At 38.8% G+C, this 21,373-nt stretch overlaps 1 protein-coding gene across 3 annotated transcripts in view; it reads left to right on the forward strand.

Moving 5' to 3' along the window:
• Window positions 1-80: 80 nt before the first annotated feature.
• Window positions 81-21,373, forward strand: part of ILRUN (inflammation and lipid regulator with UBA-like and NBR1-like domains) — a 94,611-nt gene continuing 73,318 nt past the window's right edge. Inside the window, exon 1 of one of the 3 annotated variants that reach the window (XM_082732418.1) lies at window positions 81-518. In XM_082732418.1, coding sequence (XP_082588544.1) covers window positions 361-518 — 158 coding nt within the window. In that variant the 5' untranslated portion in view covers window positions 81-360. The remainder of the gene's footprint in view (window positions 519-21,373) is intronic. The other 2 variants (XM_082732420.1, XM_082732419.1) reach the window with 2 other exon arrangements.

Below are 21,373 nucleotides of genomic sequence, written 5' to 3' on the forward strand. Positions count from 1 at the left end.
GTCACGGGGTTGTGACGCCACTGGGGGCGGGGCTCCCGGAGAGGAAGGGGCGGGGTACAGGCGGGCGGCGCTTGCGCAGTGGGCGCGGCGCGGGAGGAGGCGGAGGCGGCGGCGAAGCTAGAGGCGGCGGCGGCGGAGGCGGCGGCGCTGGGGGGGGTGGGAGGGGGGGGAGCGAGAGTGAGTGAGTGGCTGAGTGAGTTTATCCCTATGAGGCGGTGAGAGGCCCGGGGCCTACCTCAAAGGAGTGGGGTCGCGGCGCCAGCTAGCAGCGGGCCCCCTCCCGGTCCCCGGGCCCGGCGGCGCGGCGGCGGCGGCGGCTCGGTTTTGAGGAGGCGGAGAAGCGGGTGTTCGGCCCCAGCCATGGAGGGCATGGACGTGGACCTGGACCCCGAGCTGATGCAGAAGTTCAGCTGCTTGGGCACCACCGACAAGGACGTGCTCATCTCCGAGTTCCAGCGGCTGCTCGGCTTCCAGCTCAACCCTGCCGGCTGCGCCTTCTTCCTGGACATGACCAACTGGTGAGCCGGCCCCGCCGCGCCAGCGCTGGGGCCCGCGGGGAAGGGAAGGGACACCCGAGCGCGGCGGCAGGGCGGGCCGGGCGGACACTCAGGGGCTCCCCCTTCTCCGGTCGTGGAGGGCGTGTGGGGGAGCCTCCAGGACATGGGAGAAATTTGGGAGCTGAGTAAGGCTAGAGAGGACGTACGAGGGGAATGGGGGGCCACGGAGTGCAGGAGGGGCGGAAGGGAGACTGGGGAGGGGCTCCTGAGGTTCCGCAGAGAATTGGGGGTCGAGGAACGTGGAAAGAGGGGAAAGACTTGAGTATCCAGGCATAGGGGTAGACCTGGGAGCAAGAGGTTGCGGTGTTGGTTAGGAGTAAACAACACAGGAAATCTGAATTTGGGAGGTGGGAAAAAAGCTTGGGGTATGGAGTTAGGGTTGAGGAAAACAGGGATGAGGGGGCACTCTGGGAGAGAATTAAGTGTTATGGAAGAACCTGGGGGCACGGGAGAGACTGGGGAATTAGGACCTGGGAGATTGTGTGTATGTGTGTGTGTGTGTGTTTCTTCATTCGAGGACAAATAGGGAAAAGGAAAAAAATATTATGGGGGAGGACAAGTGAGTACGGTAAGAGAGATGACTTTCCGAAGAGTAGTGCCAGGGAGGAGTGGGATCCACTAACGGAGGACCGGGGAGTGCTAGACCTGCGGCAGGGTCTGGAAAACCCTTAGGAACAGTGAAGGAAAGGACATTATCTTGAAGGAGGGAACTTTCTGAGGGCCCTGGAGCCCTGGACTCCAGAAGGCCAGAATGGAGAAGGGCTTATCTGAAGTAAAGCTCGGTTGTCTGGGATGTTTGGGAAAATGGAGAACTTGGCTTAGGCTGGGAACCAAGTTTTTTTTTTTTGGCTTGGAGTCTCCTTGTAGAATTGGGGCAGAAGACCATGGCACTTAGACTAAAGGAGTGTTTCTTGGCTTTGTATGTGTAGCACTTGCTATTTTGATAAGCAGGGCTTCTTCTTGTTCTTTTAGGAGGGTGGTTGAGTTCACTTAGGGTGAGTGATAGAGACCATTAGACTTCCTTTGAAAGGATTTCAGGTGAAACAACTCATTTTTCGTTTGTCAGAAAGCCAGGGGGGATGAGTGCCCTTTGCTCTCAGTGTTTGGGCATTCAGTCCCTTGACATGTGGAATCTTGTTTCTCTTGGCATCACTTATACAACCAGTTTCCCCTTTATTCCATGTCCACTGAATGCCTCAGGCAATGCCAGAAAAAAAGAGGCGGTAAGCCTAGTCTTTATCCCATTCCTCTTCTAGTCCTGTCTGGAATGATGCTCATCTTATCATCTTACCTGTAGCTGTGGTCATGCCAAAGGTGATGTGTGATATTTTTTTTTTTTTTGGAGCATCATTGGTAGGCCCTGTTATTTTATCTTTTTAAACTTGATTGTTATAGCAAGAGTAGAATTGAATTTCTAAATGTTTAGAAAACTTTTTGAGGCATTCAATGCAGGAGATAGTCTTTATAATTGAAGAAGCATTTGTGATCCCCACTTCTTATCTTTTATATCTGGGATTATCTAAGAGAGGGACTGCAGCCTACAGTAATTTTCAGAAGACCAACCTGTGGTGTTTAAATAGTCCTTGGTAGGGGTTATTGGAAACACTGAGAACAGGTATTACACTAGTGAAATTTAGAAGTAAAGCCGTATCTTGAAGAGGGTTCTCTTGCCTGCCTACTTCCTACCCCCAGGTCTTTTTCTTCCTTGTTTACACTAGTTTAGCATAGGAAACTTGGCATATTGTTGCTGCCAGTTTGGTAGGAAGGATCATTATTTCTCCCCACCCCCTTGTGAGTCGTACAATTTAAACCCTGCCCCTATATGTTTTTAGTTCTTTAGACTCAGTATTTATTAGTATAATTATGGCTACAGAACCAGTGTACTGAATTTTATATGTTTGAGGTGTGTTTGTTTAACATCTAAGATTGTTTGTTTTTAGGTGTTGTGAAAGGTGAGGCACAGTGTGGATAAGAAAAAAAAAACTTAAAAATTATAGTTGCATTATGGAAATTTTATTTGAAAAATTTTTTAAAGATTTTATTTATTTATTTGACAGAGATCACAAGTAGGCAGAGAGGCAGGCAGAGAGAGAAAGGGAAGCAGGCTTCCTGCTGAGCAGAGAGCCGGATGTGGGACTCGATCCCAGGACCCTGGGATCATGACCTGAGCCGAAAGCAGAGGCTTCAACCCACTGACCCACCCAGGCGCACCATTATTTGAATTTCTTAATGAAAAATTATTAACAGAGCAGCATGTATTCTAATGAGATGGCATCTTTGTTTAAATCAAGGTGTGACACATTTCTAAGCAAAGCAGTGAGCCATTAAAAGATGGGTTCAGGTTTTAAAGCAGTTAGAAGTTAGTAACTGCTTAGGAATCCAGGCAATTAAGTGATAACTCAGCTTTAAGCTATAGTACCTCATTTTTTGACTATAGAAGTCATACTCTTTATTTTTGATTATAAAATGAAAAATTGTTTTTGAACTGAAGGGAGTGAGGCTTGCTATTCTTTTCTTTCTAATGAAAGCAGTTAGCTCCAGTATTGTATTTTGATTCCTATTTTGACCTGGCTATACTTTGTCTTGTTAAATTTTTGTTTAGTAAAATCTAGTTAAAATAAATACAGTCATGCATGTGTGCTCGTCACAACATTTGTGTTAATATATAGAAATGTACTGTTTTTTTTTTTTATTTTTATTTTAAAGATTTATTTATTTGACAGAGAGAAATCACAAGTAGACAGAGAGGCAGCCAGAGAGAGAGAGAGAGAGGGAAGCAAGCTCCCTGCCGAGCAGAGAGCTCTATGCGGGACCCGATCCCAGGACCCTGAGATCATGACCTGAGCCGAAGGCAGCGGCTTAATCCACTGAGCCACCCAGGTGCCCCAGAAATGTACTGTTTTTAAGTGTCATTTAAATGTCCAATTTTGTAAACTGTTGAGATTGTCCTAATACAGATTGGCAAAATCTCAAATTGCTGTGATTAACCTGTTGAATTTGAGATGATTAACTTTACTATGACTTCGTAAGTGCCTGCTGTGGGTTTTAATAAATAATCACCATTCAGTTGTTTGATAACTGTTAGAAAATAATGTGGTAAATTAAAAATCATTATTTTAAAATGAAGGCCATAAATTTTCTAAAATGAAACTTGGGTTGGAAAGTTTTCAACTTTGGTTGAAACTTTGGTTGCTTTTATTTTCAAAAGTATTTTTTGTTGTCAGTAACAGACAACTTTTTAAGAAGCTGTTGAAGAACTGACTGAATTGAATGGTTTGGTCTTGAAATTATCTACCCTACATTTTTCCCTCAAGTCTTTAGCTTGTTGCACATTATGTAGATATTTCTATTTGTTTAATTTGGGATGAAGTATGTTTCAGTTTAAGCATTTTTGGAGTGTTTATACCTGAGCTGGCAGGCAGCCATCCTGCTGGAGATTGATGGAACTGCCTCTTAACAAAAGTAGTCAATTTTCAGTTCCTAAGTGAGTACATAAAATGAATAAATGGTGTGCTGAAAAGACCTAGTATCTGCAGCCAACTGAAATGACTCATAGATTACTAGAACTTTCTGCAGGTGGAATGTCTTGCAGAGACATTACTAGGCTGTGAATATAGAACCTGGAGTTCTGATACTGGAAGCTGGCTTAAGAGATTCTCTAGTTCATTCCAGTTTTTCTTGAAGAATTGCATATAATCCTTCCCAGATAGCTTATTGTTGCATCCCTGAGGGTAGAGATTTGTGTGATACCTTATTATAGTGTTTTATTGCATTTCTAGTTAGAATTCTGTCAAAACTAAATCTCTCTTATTACAGTTTAAAACTTTTTCATTGCATATATCCTCCCTGGAGATGAAGACTAATAAACACCTTCCTTAAGAGGTCAGAAAGTTTCTGTTAATTCAAATCACTGAAGCTTTTTAACCATTTATAATTTAAGCACATTCAGTTTAGTGGTTTCTCATCCTTTAATGTAGCTAAATAGATTGCTTTGTTTTAAGGGAGAACCAACATGATTCAGAGGAGAACTTCCGTATGATTTTTTAAAAATTTAACATAAAACCATTTTAACCAATTTTAAGTGTACCGTTGATGTCACATAAGATTTTAAGTTCACTTCTGGCCCTCAAAATCATTTGTCTCATGTTTTTAAAGTGAGTTGTTCTTTAGCATTTGTGACAAGAAGCAAATAACACTTTTAGATTTTATTTTGATTCAATTTGATTTGATTTGATTGATTGTTAAAGTAGGCTCCATGCCCAACATGGGGCTTGAACTTAAGACCTCAGGATCGAGAATTGCATGCTCTAGCAGCTGAGCCAACCAGATGCCCCTAGACTTTATTTTATTTTTTAATACTTCTAGATTTTTAGAGGACGTTAACTTCGGAATTAATACTGGCCTTATTTTTGGTACAGGCATAAATACAATAGTTTTGACTAGCATATAGCCAGTGTTGACTGTTCATTTGGCTGGTACTTTGCAGTTGTGGTGTTGCAACATACTAGTTACCTGCAGGTGTCTTCAGGAAGTAGTGTGTATTTTTTGGAACATTACATGTGTCCATCGTGGGTGGAACAGATGTTTTCTAGAAAAGTAACTAGGGAAAAACATTTTTATACAGTCATGTCTTGTTGACTTTGTCAAGATTGTCAGAGGCACCAGACTAGATAAAATAAAGGTATATTTGACACAATGAAGCAAAATCAGAATCTAGATGTGAAAATAAGTTGTATCTCTTATTTCATGGTACCTCTACAGCCTAATCTTAATCTATTTCTCGTCACCTGCATGATACATCAGTTTCTGATCCAATCTCTGGTTTATATGCACGAGGCTAGGGCAAGTCCCTTTATAACAGATAAACCAAGATAATAGTATGGGGTTTCTGGACTATAATATGTGCCAAGCAGCAGTTTTGGGAGGAGGGTAGGGAAGGATTGCATAACACTTAATGACAAGAGTGTTTTGCACTCTCTGACTTTTAAAAAAATGTTTGATTGATTGATTTAGAGGGCAAGAGTGGGAGAGAGGAAGATGGGGAAGGAGAGGGAGAGCATGGGGGGAGGGGCAAAGGGAGGGGAAGAGAGAGAATCTCAAGTAGACTCTCTGCTGAGCACATGGCTGCTCAACCCACTGGGCCACCCTAGTGTCCCATGCTCTGTGACATTTTTAAGAAGGTTGAGGGTTCTTGGTTTGGAGTTCTTCTTTTCCACCCTGTTCTTAACTTTCTGAGTGGCACATACAAGTTGAGACTCTGGGTGTAATATAAAAAAGTTTATAAAGAGAGCATCTAGATTCATTTTAGTTTTAAAAGGAATGCAGTAAAAAGTACATTGTTGTGCTTTACAGACAGTGTTGCTGGGGGACTTGTCTCTGTTACAATGAGGGTGGATGGAGGTGGTTTCTTCGCCATCTCTTATCTTCCTACTGCTTCCACAGAAAGTTTGTGTAGCACATAACAGCAAAAACTACCAACCAGACAGTATTTAAATCAATGTCTTTTGGCTAGAGCCTTAGCAGACAGTGTAATGCAAAAAGAAGACAGCCACTATTACACTTTGTGCTCTAAGAGGAGAAGAACGTGTCTGAAATGATCAGAGAAAAGTTTGGGGATAATGAGGAAACATTCAATTAGCAATACTAAATTAACTGAATAAAATTTCAGAACAAGTAGGGATGGACTGAATCAAATAGAACCAATGATTCACGAAGATTGAATGACTGCTCTGGGCAAGTTGTGTTCTTAGAAGTTTTGAAATAATTAGGGGATTTGAATTGATGGAAAGGCAGTGTATTGTAGGTAGAAGATGTTTCCTGAGTGAAACCAGGAAAGAACAAGTGGAGCAGAGCCATCTAGGATCTTGGCTTGGCTAGAATGTGACAAATGGAATCAGGAATGACAAGACGTAGAGCTTATTTTTACTTTTTGTTTGGAATATTGTTGGTTTTTTAAAAATTGAGATGAAATCAGTGAAACATAAAATGAAACCATAATGAAGTGAACAATTCAGTGGCATTTAATGTATTCACAGTGTGGTAGCTGCCACCTATGTCCAGTGAAACATTTTCATCACCTCAAAAGGAAACCCTACACCTGTTAAAGCAGTTGCTCATCATTCCTTGGAAACCCAAGCCCTGGCAGCCACCCAGGTCCATTTTCTCCCCTTTGCCCTGATAACCGCCAGTCTGAATTCTTCCCTATGCATGTTCCTATTCCTGATATTTCATATGAAGGGAGTCATACAGTATTAGTCCTTTTGTGTCTAGTGTTTTTCAAGGTTCATCCATGTTGTATAGCATGTATCAGTACTTCAGTCCTATTTATGGCTAAATAGTATTTCAGTGGATGTTCATACCACAATTTATCCATTCATCGGTTGACAGAGAGCCAACCCATTTCCAACTTCTGGCTATTGTGAATAGTGCTGCTATGAAGATGCATGTGCATGTATTTGAGTACCTGTTTTTACTTCTTTTGGTTATATACCTAGGAGTTGAGTAGCTGGATTATACAGTAATTCTATGTTTAACTTTTTGAGGAACCATCAAACTATTTTCCATGGCGGTTGAATTATTTGATAATCCCCCCTAACAATGAACAAAGGTCTCTGTCCCAATTTCTCTTTCCCTTGCCAACCATTGTTATTTTCCTTTTTAAAAATTATAGCTATTCTTACACCTATGAAGTGGCACCTCATTATGATTTTGATTTATATTTTTCTAATTACTAATGATATTGAATGTCTTTTAATAAGCTTTTTAGGCATTTGTATACCTTCTTGGAGAAGTGTTTATTCAAGTCCTTTGCTTTTTTTTAGTTGGATTGTTTGTCCTTTCTTTTCCTTCAGTTGTAAGAGTTCTTTATATATTCTGGATACTAGATCCTTATATGTGATTTGCAAATATTACCTCCCATTCTGTAGATTATCTTTTCCTTTTTCTTGATGATTTCCTTCAGTGCACAGTTTTATTTTGATGTGGTCCAGTTTATCTAATTTTTTTGTTGTTGCTTATGCCTTTTGCATTATATCTAATAATCCATTGCTAATCCAAGGTTGTGAAGATTCTTCTGTGTTTTCTTCTGAGAGTTTTACAGTTTCACTTCTTATATTTTGGTCACTGACTCATTTTGAGTTAATTTTTGTACAGGGTGTGAGGTAGGAGTCCAACTTAATCCTGTGTAGCTTATTTTTGATCATGTCAGATGCCCTGAACTGGCTTCTCATTGACTCTGCATTATTTCCCTTACTTGTATTAAATACTATCTTTGGCTAAATGTAAAAATTAGACCAGAAAAGTGTGCAAGGTTTTCTTTCTTTCTTTTTTTTTTAAATTTTATTTATTTATTTGACAGACAGCAATCACAAGTAGTCAGAGAGGCAGGCAGAGAGAGAGGTGGAAGCAGGCTCCCTGCCAAGCAAAGAGCCCGAAGTGGGGCTCGATCCCAGGATCCTGGGATCATGACCTGAGCCGAAGGCAGAGGCTTTAATACATTTAGCTACCCAGGCGCCCCTGTGCAAGGTTTTCTGATGGGGGGAAGTATTATGGATGTTTTATTGGCGCCCAAAACTAATTGTGTTTTTAAAAGGTCTGTCTGTCCTTTTCCTCATTTTACCAGCCAGCTTTTCTTTCTTTTTCTTTTCTTTTCTTTTAATTAATAGCTCCATTAGTCTCCTAGACATTAGGCTTGAACTGAATTCTTCCAATGCTCTCTTGTTCCTGGACACCTCAAATCATTTGCCAAAACCCATTCGTTTCCACTCTACTGTGTACTTCGCAGCTCTTTTCTCCATTCCCCTTGCTTCCACCTTAACAGGAATACTCTCTAAATTGGCTTTCTACACCAGGCTGTCTCCCTTCCAGCCCATTTTGTGGACTTACCACTACCAGATTAATCTTTCTAAAATCACAGCTTTGATCTGGGCCATTTTTTTCTTAAAAACCTTTAACAATAAAGGTTTTTAAGAATAATAAAGAATAGAGTTTAGCTTGACATTCTGGACCCTCTAAAGATTGGTTCTGATTTATCTGCCTCTAACTTTCTGGCATATCTTTTTTTCTTTTTTTTTAAGATTTTATTTATTTATTTGAGACAGAGAGTGAGAGAGAGTACATGCACAGTGAGGGGAGGGGCAGAGGGAGCAGGAGAAGCCAACCCCAGGCTGAGGTGGGAGGTATTTCTTCTGTACCTTTTAGAAAAGTTTCGTGCCTATAGAATTTTGCACCCATATGTATGTGCACATATACTTAGAGAATTTTCTTTGTGCGTGCGTGTGTATATTTTTTAACGGTGTTGTAATTTGAATAATTGTTCTTCCTATCTGGTACAGTGGATACCACAGCCCTTGTACTGAGTTAGTTGTCAAGATACTTGGAGAGGATCATCAAATAGGTATGTAGTTTTCTAAAAGTGCAGTGGTAGATTTGATCTCTTCAAATACCATAGAATTCCTTCACTGTATTGAGCAACTGTATTGAGAGTCTTCTCATCCATTAATTACATGTAATTATTAAAACTTTGTTTTGCTGTGTTAAGAGCAAAATGTGTTAACTAGTGAATTCGTCTGAATTTGCTTGTGAAATAATTGTCAGGGAACATATTTTATGAGTTAAACTTTTTAGGGACCCCAAACACGACTGAAACTCATGGAAAAGGTTTAATTCTTAGTATAAAATCACCTTGTGCAGATGAAACTAATACACTTTTAACTTGTAAGGGTAATTGATTTTGCGAGTGGTTTTCTAATGATTTGTCAAAGTTAGTATATATCTTGGGAGGAGAGCAGTTTATTCCAAATATGGAACTTAGCCCCACTGAATTTACTGTGTACTAGATTTTAAAAGACTCACTTTAAAAAATGAACAGTTGTGGCGCCTCTGGTGACTCAGCCAGTTAAGCATCTGCCTTTTGCTCAGGTAATGATCCTAGCATCCTGGGATTGAGCCCTGCATCAGGCTCCCTGCTCAGCCGGAAGCCTGCTTCTCTGTGCCCTTCTGCCTGCCACTTCCCCTCCTTGTGCCCTTTCTCTCTGTCAAATAAGTAGATAAAAAATCTTAAAAAAAAAAAAAAAAAAAAAAAAGAACAGTTGTGTTTTCTTATGTATAAGCCTTGGCTCTGTGAGTGTTTCCAGGGGTTCACACTTGTATTCTTGTGCTTGAGGTCAGTGATTCACAGCCTATTGTGGAGCAAGAGCATACTACTCAATTGATTGAATGATACAGTGTCCTTCTAAAATACTTTCTGGTCAGCTTTTCTTTTTTTAAGATTTTATTTATTTGATGGAGAAAGAGGGTAGGGAGCAGCAGGCAGAGAGAGAGAGAGGGAGAAGCAGACTCCCCCTTGAGCAGGGAGCCTGATGTGGGGCTCCATCCCAGGGCCCCGGGATCATAACCTGAGCTGAAGGCAGGTGCTTAACTGACTGAGTCACCCAGGCACCCCAGCTTTCGTTTTATAAAGTAAATTTTGCTTTTTAATTAAAAAAAAAAAGTACTTTGATAATAGGCTTTGGGAGAATAGAAATCACTGGCTGAGGGATGGAGTTTTGCATACAACTGGGAATCAGCTACCTTTACATTTTTTAAAATTTAAAAATAAAAACTATTTTATAATGACATAAAGTTTTATTATGACATAAATCATTGTAGATCAGCTAGAAAGTGCCAGTCAACAAAAAGAAAACAAAAATAAGCCACACTCACAGGAGCCAGAGGTAAATAATTTAAATCTTTTCATCTGTGTTTTTGTAATACATACTGTAATATGTGTACCTGTTTGCTTTACAAAAATGAAGTATTTGCTGTATTCTAGGTAATGTTTCAAGTGATTGTTTACTCTAATTTAATGTTCACAATCATTTAGGAAATAAATACTGTTATCCTCATTTTACAGAAAAGGAAAAGAGGCTCAGTAAGGTTAAATAACTTGCTTAAGATTACATGGATAATAAGTGGTAGAAATAGGATTCACACGTAAGCAGTTTGGAACCAGAGCCTGTGCTCCTCATTGCTGTGTTTTATACACCATGTGGGTTGCTAGGGCTGCCATAACAAATTATCACAAACTGGTTGGTTTCGAACAAAAAGTTGTTCTCTTACAGTTCTGGAGGCTAGAAGTTGAAGTCAGGCCATCAGTGGGGCTGTGCTCCCTCTGATGGTTTCTAGAGAAGAACCCTCCCTTACCTCTTAGCTTCCAGTGGCATTTCTTGGGGTGCCTAGGCTTGTAGCTCTTTACTCCAATCTCTGCCTCAGTAGTCACATGGCCTTCTTCCTTGTGCGTGTGTCTCCCCAGGAGGACACCAGTCGGTTGGATTTCTGGCCCAGCCTAATCTGACATCTTCTGAACTAATTGGATCTGCAAAGACTATTTCTAAATAAGATCACTTTCTGGGGTTCTGGGTTTGTGTGAGTTTTGGTGGATACTCTTCTCTCTCTTTTTTTTTTTTTTTTAAAGATTTTATTTATTTATTTGAGAGAGAGACAGGGAGAGAGAGCATGAGTGAGGAGAAGGGCTCCCCCGTGGAGCTGGGAGCCCGATGTGGGACTCGATCCCGGGACTCCGAGATCATGACCTAAGCCGAAGGCAGTTGTCCAACCAACTGAGCCACCCAGGCGTCCCTGGTGGATACTCTTTAACTACTACACACACTACTTATAATCTGCTTTCACTTAAAATATGACTATTATATTTTTAATACAATTCTGCACTTTTAAAGGCTTCATAGTATTCCGTTACATGGATATAGAATAATTTAATAAACCTTTTTTGTTGGATATCAGTGTTGCTTTTAATTTTTTATCACTATAAACTCAGAATATCCCTGTAGGTAAATCTTTGCTTATATCCTTAATTATTTCCTTAGAATTTTTTCCTTGAATTAGATTGCTGGGCTAAAGATAAACATGGCTTTTAATGCTCTTAATATTTAATTGCCAAATTGTCTCTCTCGTAAAGGTCAGACTAATTTGTATTTCTACCACTACTGTGTGAGTAACTGTTCCTTTAATACTTCATTAATGCAGCATATTACAATCAAAAGAATTTTTTTGTTTTGTAGATTAAAAAAAGTGACTTGTTTTAATTAATATTTTGTCATTTCTAATGAGTACTTTTATGTCCTGAATGTGCATTTGTATTTCTTTTATGAATTGGCTGAACATGCCCTTTATCCATTTTTTTTTTTTTTTTTTGCTCAGAAAGTGAGCTTTTTTGGAAAGGAAAATTTTTTTCCTGACTGTTAAAGTAGTAATACTGAATACAGAAAACAGGCAAATTCAGAAATGTTGAGGAAAGACAATAAAGAAATAAAGCCACTTGTAATACTACTCAGTTGTCAGTTTGTGTTCACATAAATGGGTATATCAATATATATATGTATGATGTATTTTTAAGTTAAAATATAAGACGTAATGCTTTACAGCCTGCTTTTTCACTGAGTGTAGATATTTTGCTATGTCTGTTTTTCATGGCTGCTAGTATTCCATTACTTACTTTGTAACTTAGTTAAGCCATTTATTGATTTTGTTGTTGTTGTTTTTCACTATTACAAATGTGTGTCTGCTTGCCTGATTATTTCCTTCTCTATTAATGTTTTAAGAAATTGTGATGTAGGGCGCCCGGGTGGCTCAGAGGGTTAAGCCTCTGCCTTTGGCTCAGGTCATGATCTCAGGGTCCTGGGATCGAGTCCCACATCGGGCTTTCTGCTCAGCAGGGAGCCTGCTTCCTCTTCTTTCTCTCTCTGCCTGCCTCTCTATCTGCTTGTGATCTCTGTCTGTCAAATAAATAAATAAAATCTTTAAAAAAAAAAATTAAAAAAAAAAAAGAAATTGTGATGTATAGCTTATATGTTTATATTGGAGAAATTCTTAGAAGTGGAATTGCCAGCTCAAAGATACGCCCTTTTGAAGGTTTTTGAACATTGACAGACTGCCTTCATGAAGTATGTAACAATTAATAATCTGAACAGTTACACATTAGAAAGCTTGCTTTCTGGGAATGATAATTTTTTTTTTTGCTGTGTAGATTTATCTGATAGATAAAAGGCATTACATGTTTTAGTTTGCATTTCTTTGATTGCTTAGTGAAATCTTAAGTATTATGTGTTTGCATTGGCCATTTTATTAAAAGACTTATATTTTTATTTTGAAAAAGAAAAAGTATAACGAGGGGTGTCTGGGTGGCTCAGTGGGTTAAAGCCTCTGCCTTCAGCTCAGGTTATGTGGTCCTGGGATGAGCCCCACATCCGACTCTCTGCTCAGCAGGGAGCCTTCTTCCTCCTCTCTCTCTCTCTCTCTCTGCCTGCCTCTCTGCCTACTTGTGATCTCAGTCAAATAAATAAATAAAATCTTAAAAAACAAAAAGTATAATGAACCCTGTGTACCCGTCATCCTGATTTCAGAGTCATTAATTTTTTGTCCCTTTAATAATTAATTAATTAATTGACAGAAAAAGAAAGAGAGAGAGAGGGAACACAAGCAGGGGGAGTGAGAGCCAGGAGCTGGATGTTGGGCTCTATCCCAGGACCCTGGGATCATGACCTGAGCCAAAGGCAGACACTTAACAACTGAGGGACCCAAGCACCCTTGTCTTGGATTTTTTTCCCCCCAATCTTTTTTTTCTCACTGGAAGAACAGTATTTTACTTTTATTGTTTGTTTGTTTTTGATGGGGAGCATGCTAGAGGCCAGGAGGGAGAGAGAGAATCTTCAGCAGGCTCCACTCCCAGCTCAGAGGCCTAGGTGGGGCTTGATTTCACAACTCTGAGATCCTGACCTGAGCAGAAATCAAGAGTTGTTCCCTTAACCTATTGAGCCACCAGGCACCCCTCCAGTAAGGTTTATGCCAGTTTGTGGTCAGTTCCCTCCCCCGCAACCAGGCAACCACCATTCTGCTGTCTGTCTCTCCTGAATTTGCATTTTCTGGATATTGTATGTAACTGTAAATGTGCAGCATGTAGCCCTTGTGGCTGGCTTCTTTTCCTGAGCATGCTGTTTTCGAGGTTTAGCTGCGTTATAGCAGGGATCAGTTATGAAAATTCATTTTACAGTTTTATTGCTGAATCTTGTACATACATTAAAAAATAATCATTATTATGAACAACATAATTATTCAAATAGTACTGAAGTTTTCTCAGTGAAAGATAGGTTTTTTTGTAAGTCTAGGTTTTGTGTCTCTGTGAGAGATGGTATCTACTGTCAGTTTCCTGTGTACCTTCCCAGATGTTGTTCTACATAGTTTTAATACCTATAAATGTCCTTACTTTTTGATATCTTCGGCATTTAAAAAATTGATATGTGTGAGTTATATTTTGCGCATTTTTTCAGTTTTCTATTTTTTTACTTGTCAAAATTTTATTTTGTTACATAATTATAAAACTAATACAGGTTTCTGGTGAAAAGTTTAGATAGTATGAAAATCCCTGTGTTTTCCCTCTCTCAACTTATTCTCCGGAAGTGGCCATTACTCTGTTTTTTTCAGAGACACCTCATGCCTTTGTAAGCCTGTATTTGATCAGAGTGGTCACAGAGTCCATATGTATGCTAATGAGAAGTTATTGTTATACTTTTCTGTTCTACATACAGATTTAAATCCTTCCTCCTACAGCTTTTTTTTTTCCTGAAAAAGAATTGTCTTCTGTATATAGTTAAAAATCAATGAAAGCAGGTTTTTTTTTTAATATTATTTATTTATTTATTTATTTGACGGACAGAGATTACAAGTAGGCAGAGAGGCAGTCAGAGAGAGGAGGAAGCAGGCTCCCCGCTGAGCAGAGAGCCGGATGCAGGGCTGGATCCCAGGACTCTGGGACCATGACCTGAGCCGAAGGCAGAGGCTTTAACCCACTAAGCCACCCAGGCACCCCGAAAGTAGTTCTTGATAGATGTCTTTCGGTCTTAAATGTTAGGTCTTGTTGGGAAATTTTCTCCACAGTGCTTTAAAACAAACTTTGATACATTGTCAAGTATGTCATTTCAGATCAATCATCTACTTCAGCTGCCAAGAGTCTTTCTAACTGGGAGAGCATGATCTGTAGATGCAGATTTTTTAACTGGGAGAGCATGATCAGTAGATCACTGGTGTAGGAGAGGAGTCTCATCTCCTCCCCCATATGTACACACATGCAAATGGAGTCATACTATACGTATTGTTCCCAGATTAGTTTAACTTCACAGAATGCTGTGGACATCACTTCTTTTAATGGGTGTGTGGTATTTATTTCATTGTGGCTGACTATATTTTATTTAAATATATACTTGTTGATGGACAGCTAGTTTCCAGGTATTTGCTTTTATAAAGCTGTTGTGGTACAGGTATGTTTATATACTTGTAAGTACAGTTCTAGAAGTGGAATTGCTGGGGTTGGGTACATGGGCAATTTAAATTTTGATAGGTAATATCAAATTCACTTCAAAAATATTGTAACAAATTTATTTTACTATCAGTGTATAAGAGTGCTTGTTTTGCCACACACTTTTATCAGCCCAAGAATGATCTTTGTCCTTACATTGATGCTGGTTTGATAGGTTAAAAATGTATTCATTTTAATTTAATTGCTTTAATTATGAATGAGGTAGAACATCTTCCCATATCTTTATTGACTATTTGTGATCTTCCCCAGATTTATTGAGGCGTTTACTTTTTTATGACTTACTAGCGTTTTCCTATCTACCTCAATGGGATTGTTATTCTTTCTCTAATTGATTTGAGTTGTTTGCATATTAAGGAAATGAGCATCTCGCTAAATACTTGCCTTTCCTATAGTTTGTCTTTTAACTAGTTTTATAACATTTTTTCACTTTGTGAATTTTTACGAAGTTGAAACCAGCAGTCTTTTTTGATTTCTGCTTTTGGTTTCATGCTTAGAAGTCTTTTCCCCACATAATTGTTACGTAATTATTATTTACCTCTGTTTTCTTTATCATTGCAAAATTTCATGTGAACCTTTTATATAGTTGAAATACATTTGGCAGTGTGATGGGAGGTCGGTATCTAACAGGTTTTTCAGATGATTCATTTTTCCCATTTTTGAGAAATTCATGTCCCTCCCAAGATTTGAAATGCTATCTTTATCATGTATTAAATGCATATATATATGTGGGCTTATTTTTGCACTTTTTCCTTTGTTGTATTGGTATTTATGTCCAGTTTTCCAGGGTTGAATAAAAGTTTTAAGGTTTACTTAAAAGGTATTTTTGAGGGCAAGTACATTTTCTTTTTATAATTTAATTTTCCTTTTATCTAAGTTATAAATACACATAGTTTCTTTAAGTAAAGTAGTTCTGCAGGGATTCTAGACCCCTTTTTCCTTCTTTCATTCCCCAGAATCAGTCTTTTTCAATTCTTCCAGCTGATTTTGAGGTTTTGTTTCTCTGCTGATTTATCCCCCCCCCAACCCCCCAGTTTTAACCATTACCTGTTGATTCCCTACTGGGAGATGAGGATTTCTTTCTTTGATAGCCAGTTCAAAGCTCTTCTGCTTCTTACTATTTGTATGACCTTTGGCAAATTATTACCCTCTGTGTGCATTCGTTTTCTCATATATAAGGACAATATCTGTTTTTATCTGATGATTAGATAAATTAATGAGTGTAAACATTTAAAGCTGTGCCTGGCACATGGAAGTTGTTGGCTTCACTCACCCTATCTCCCATTCTCCTTCTTTAATCATTTGTAATTTGTTTAAGTCAGTTTTTAGTGTTTATGTTGTTTTAACTGTTTAAATGCTTATTGACAGTTGAGCTATTAGTACATTTAGATTCATTTTCCTTTTCTGTACAATCTTTTGCTGCCCCAAGGGCAATACTTCTGTTAACTCTTGGTTTGCTCAGTCTTTTAGATATTTTTTCCCTAAGTTACCCTCAAAGCCCTTACCAACTGTGAATTCCTTCTTAGTAAGTTCAGACAGTGTTATATCAGTTTTGCCTTTTTGAAGAAGTTTCTTGCAGAGCATTTGACTTCCTCTGATCTGGACTGTTTGGGCTCTGGGTGTGCTGCACAGCTCTTACACCCCGGGGACCCTGGGGATTTCTTTCACACTTCTACTCCCCACCCTTTGTTGGAAACCTTATTTCCTGGACCCCATTTTTTAAAACTTCCTGAGAGTGCAGAGGAGATAAAACTTGAAGACTTTTGTATTCTGAAACTATATTTTACTCTGATGCTTCATTCATATCCCAGTTTTGGTTAGATAGCAATTTTAAGGTTGGAAATACTTTTCTTGGAGTTTTGAAGGCACTGCTCCTTAGTCTTCTGTTTCTCAGTAGAAATGTTGTTCTGATTCTTTGTTCTTTGTATGAATCCCGTCTTTTCCGTCTCTGGAAGCTTTTGATAACTTTGCTGTGTCCTTGGTATATTCTAAGTTTGATGGTGACACATCTCAGCATGTATTTTCTTACCTTGTGCTTCACTTTGGGGAGCCCTTTCCGTCTGGAAATCGCCCTCTTGTTCTTGGGAGAGTTCTTGAATTAATCCTTTGATTGCCTCCCCTTCATTGTCTGTGTTCTCTTTTCTTAGATCTCCTGTTTTTTAGGTATTGGACCTTCTGGTCTGGTTCTCTGTCTTTTTCTCTTTTCAGCTTTTGACTTTTTTTTTTGCTCTGCTTTCTGGGAGATCTCAGTGTTGTTTTCTTCAAGTTTCCATTTCTTGCTATAGTCCTTTCCTTTCATATTCAATACTTTACCTTAGGTATTTGGTTGTTTTTGGCTGTCTACTCCTATTTAAAAGTAGAACACAGAAAGTGGATTGGAGGCTGTGGACTTGATTGGAGGCTGTAGTTTTGTTTAGTTAGAGCTTTAAAAAGCCCCACCCGTTTCCTCCAGTGTGAGGCATTCACCAGCCTTCATATGCAGTGTTTAGACAGTTCTAACATTTGGGTTTAGGCAAATACATTTTTTTTTTTAATCCGGATCTTCACCTTCACTTGTAGGGTACCCACTGCTGTTAATTCCTGAAATTTTGGGAATCCTCATTTTCAGTCGGGTTCTTCTCTCCTTTTCCCCACTGCTGGCTGAGGATTCAGCTTTCTCAGGTTGGCTCCATCATTTACCACTTACTTATCTGTCTACCTTCCAGGTCCCCAAATGTTGCTTCCTCACTTGATCACTTTATTCTTTTGAATTTATGATCCCCTCCCAATTTGTCTTCTTTTGTCGTAGACTGGTGTATAAACACCAGAAATTTATTTCTCAGGAGGTCTAGAGGCTGGGAAGTCCCACATCACGGTGCCAGCAGATTTGGTGTCTAGTGAGGGCCTGATCCTGGTTTGTAGATGGCTGACTTCACATTGAAACACCACATGGTGGAAGGGGAGGGAGATCTCTCTAATCCTATTCATGAGGATTCTACCCTTATGACCTAATCACTTCCAGAATCTCCACCTCCTAATACCATCACATTGGAGGTTAGGTTTCAACATCTGACTTTTGGGAGGCGCAAACATTCTTTCAACCTGGAGCATCATACATGTATTTTAGGAGGGTTTTGGGGGGAGACCTGAGGCTAGTGCATGCATTTTTAAATTGGAAGCTGAAAGGGAAGCATTGGATTTACATCTTAACTTTATTTTGCCTTTCCATTCTTACTATGATTTATGGGATTGTTGGGATATGATATAAAATTTCAGCATGCTAATTGATCAAGTTGTGATGATGTTATATACAGATAGCTTTCCTTTGCTGAAATGGAACTGTTTTATCTGAAGGATGAAGAACAGATTATTAATGGTTCTCTTTGGCTATTCTGAGTTGGTTTTTATTTTCTTTTTTTACACTTTATTAATCTTTCATTTTCATTGTAATTCTTAAATATTCTATAATAAATATGCATTGCTTGTGCAATTAGGAAGAAATAACACCTAAATTAAGAAGAATTGTTAAATCCTTGATAAAAATTGGCCCTAGATTCCAGAGTGTTGTGCTCTTCTTTTATTTAATCCTCAATCTTTCACAGTGATGTTACGCAAATCCTCTACCTCCTTTAGGTAATAATCTGCAGTTATAGACACTAAATTTGGGGGTGGGGGGGTGTTTTACAGAGCTCATTCTGATTTGTCCCCCCAACTTCTTTTGTTTTTTATTTATTTGAGGAAGAGAGAGACACAGTGAGAGAGGGAACACAAGCAGGGGGTGTGGGAGGGAGAAGCAGGCTTCCCATGAAGCAGGGAGCCCGATGTGGGGCTTGATCCCAGGACTCCGGGATCATGACCTGAGCTGAAGGCAGATGCTTAATGACTGAGATACCCAGGTGCCCTTGTCCCCCAGCTTTTTATTTTTTTTATTGTTTTTTATTTTTTTTAAAGATTTTATTTATTTATTTGACAGAGAGAAATCACAAGTAGATGGAGAGGCAGGCAGAGAGAGAGAGGGAAGCAGGCTCTCCGCTGAGCAGAGAGCCCGATGCGGGACTCGATCCCAGGACTCTGAGATCATGACCTGAGCCGAAGGCAGCGGCCCAACCCACTGAGCCACCCAGGCGCCCCCCCAGCTTTTTATTTTGAAGTATTTAAAAACTATGGAAGAATTGAAGAAGACTTGAAGAAGAGTTGAAGACTAACACATGAATACCTATATAATTGCCATTTTTACCATATCTGCTTTTTTTTTTTAATATTTTATTTATTTATTTGACAGAGAGATCACAAGTAGGCAGAGAGGCAGGCAGAGAGGTAGGCGGAAGCAGTCTCCCCACTGAGCAGAGAGCCCGATGTGGGGATGTGGGGCTCGATCCCAAGATGATGAGATCATGACCTGAACTGAAGGCAGAGGCTTTAATCCACTGAGCCACTGAGCCACCCAGGCGCTTTATTTTTAAATATTTCTGCTTTATTTTTAAGCACCTTTACTGAAGCATAATTTACATATTATAAATTAACCCATTTAAAATGGATAGTTTATTTTTAGTAAGAACTGAGCAACCATCACTATAATCCAGTTGTATATTTTCATCACTTCAGTAAGATTTCTTCTGTATGTTTACTGGTTTTTTTATTTTTAAGTAATCTGTACACCCTACATCAAACTCAAACCTACAACCCTGAGATCAAGAATCATAAGCTTCAGCAGCTGAGCCAGCCAGGTGCCCCTGCCAGTTTACTGTTAATCCCCATTACACCCTCCAACTTCATGCAGCCGCTGATCTTTTTTTTTTTTTAATCTCTAAGTAGTTATTTTTCTCTACTTTTTATATCAACAGACTCATATAATATGTGGTCTTTTGTATCTTTTTTTTTTTTTTTTTTAACTTAGCATAATGTTTGTGAGGCATCTATTTATGTATCAGTATTTCCATAATCTTTGTGGCTGAGTGGTATTCCATTGAATAGATGTTTAGCATTTTGTTTATCCATTTACCAGTAGGTGGACATTTGGATTGTTTCTATTTTTTGGTTACTATGAATAAAATTGCTGTGGACATTCTCAGGAAGATTTTGTGGATGTGTGTTTTAATTTCTTTTGAGTAGATACTTAGGAATGGATTGCTATTTTGTATTTAACTTTTTATGCAACTGCCCAACTCTTTTCCAGAGTAACTACCATTTATATTCCCACCAGCAATATATGAAAAGTCTGTGTATGGATTTATACACTTTTGTTTTTTTCTGGAACCATTTGAGATAAAATGCAGACAGCATGACATTTTACCCCTTGGTCCTTCTGCAAATATCCCCTAAGAACAATGGCATCATCCTACATTACTGCAATATTTTCGTCCCTCTCTAGGAATTTAGCACGGAAACAATAGTATTACCCAATATATATTCCATATCTAGATTTTCCTATTTCTTCCCCAAATGCTCTTTATAACGTGGGTTTTTTTTTTTGTGGTTTTTTTTTTTGTTGTTGTGTTGTGTTTTGCTTTTGTTTTTAAATCCAGAATCTTCTCAGACTTCTCAAATTACATTTGGTTGTCATGTGTCTTTAGTTGCCTTCAGTCTAGAGCAAGTTTCCCTCACCTTTGTCATTTGGATGTTTTATGACATTGACATTTTTTAAGAGTTCAGCCCATTTGCCCTCTAGAGTGTCCTGATGATTAGTCTGATTGTTGATGAGTCTGATTGCTTCCTCATAGTTCGGTTCAGGTTAAATGTTGTTGTTGTTAGAAATAATACATGGATGATTCTCTGTCTTCTGTTGTATCACATTCAGAGGCATATGCTGTTAGTTTTTGTCCCATTATTATGCTGAATTTGAGTATTTAGTTATGATAGTGTCTACCTCTTTTTTTTCCTTTGTAATTGATAAGTAATCTGAGAGACTGAGAATATCCTTCCCTCCAGCACTGTTTCTCCCAACTGTATTAGTATCCATAGATGATTCCTGCTCTGGGTTGTTTGGTTACAAAAAAGGTAATTTTCTAATTCTTTTGTTCCTTCATTTGTTGGTTGGCAAGTCTTTTGTAAAGATATTGCTGATTTTTAAGTGGAATTTACCAGATTAAAATAATAAAGGATTTTATGCTGAAAGAAGAAAATTTTGGGTTATTTTTTAGTATATCTTAATAGTGTGCCATGAAGTGTATTTGCTTTACCCTCAGCCACAGAAGATCCAGAGAAAAGGTGCTGGAGAGAGAGATCCCCTTGACTTTTGTAAAGCTAGAAATATAAAAGTTCCTTCCATGTTTCCATTATTTTGGTGTGTTTGCTTGCTTTTCTCTCTTTGAGAGACCACTCTTTTTTTAGGAAGAATCAGAAAAAGCTACAGAAAATTTTTTTCCCTGTGTTTTTATTGTTTTTCTTTGTGAACCAAATCAGGTAGGTTTTTTTCTTGTGTTTTTTTTGTTTGTTTGTTTTGTTTTTTTTGATGGTTTTGTGTGTGTGTGGT

Source organism: Mustela nivalis (assembly GCF_964662115.1).
Source record: "Mustela nivalis genome assembly, chromosome: 5".
NCBI lineage: Eukaryota > Metazoa > Chordata > Mammalia > Carnivora > Mustelidae > Mustela > Mustela nivalis.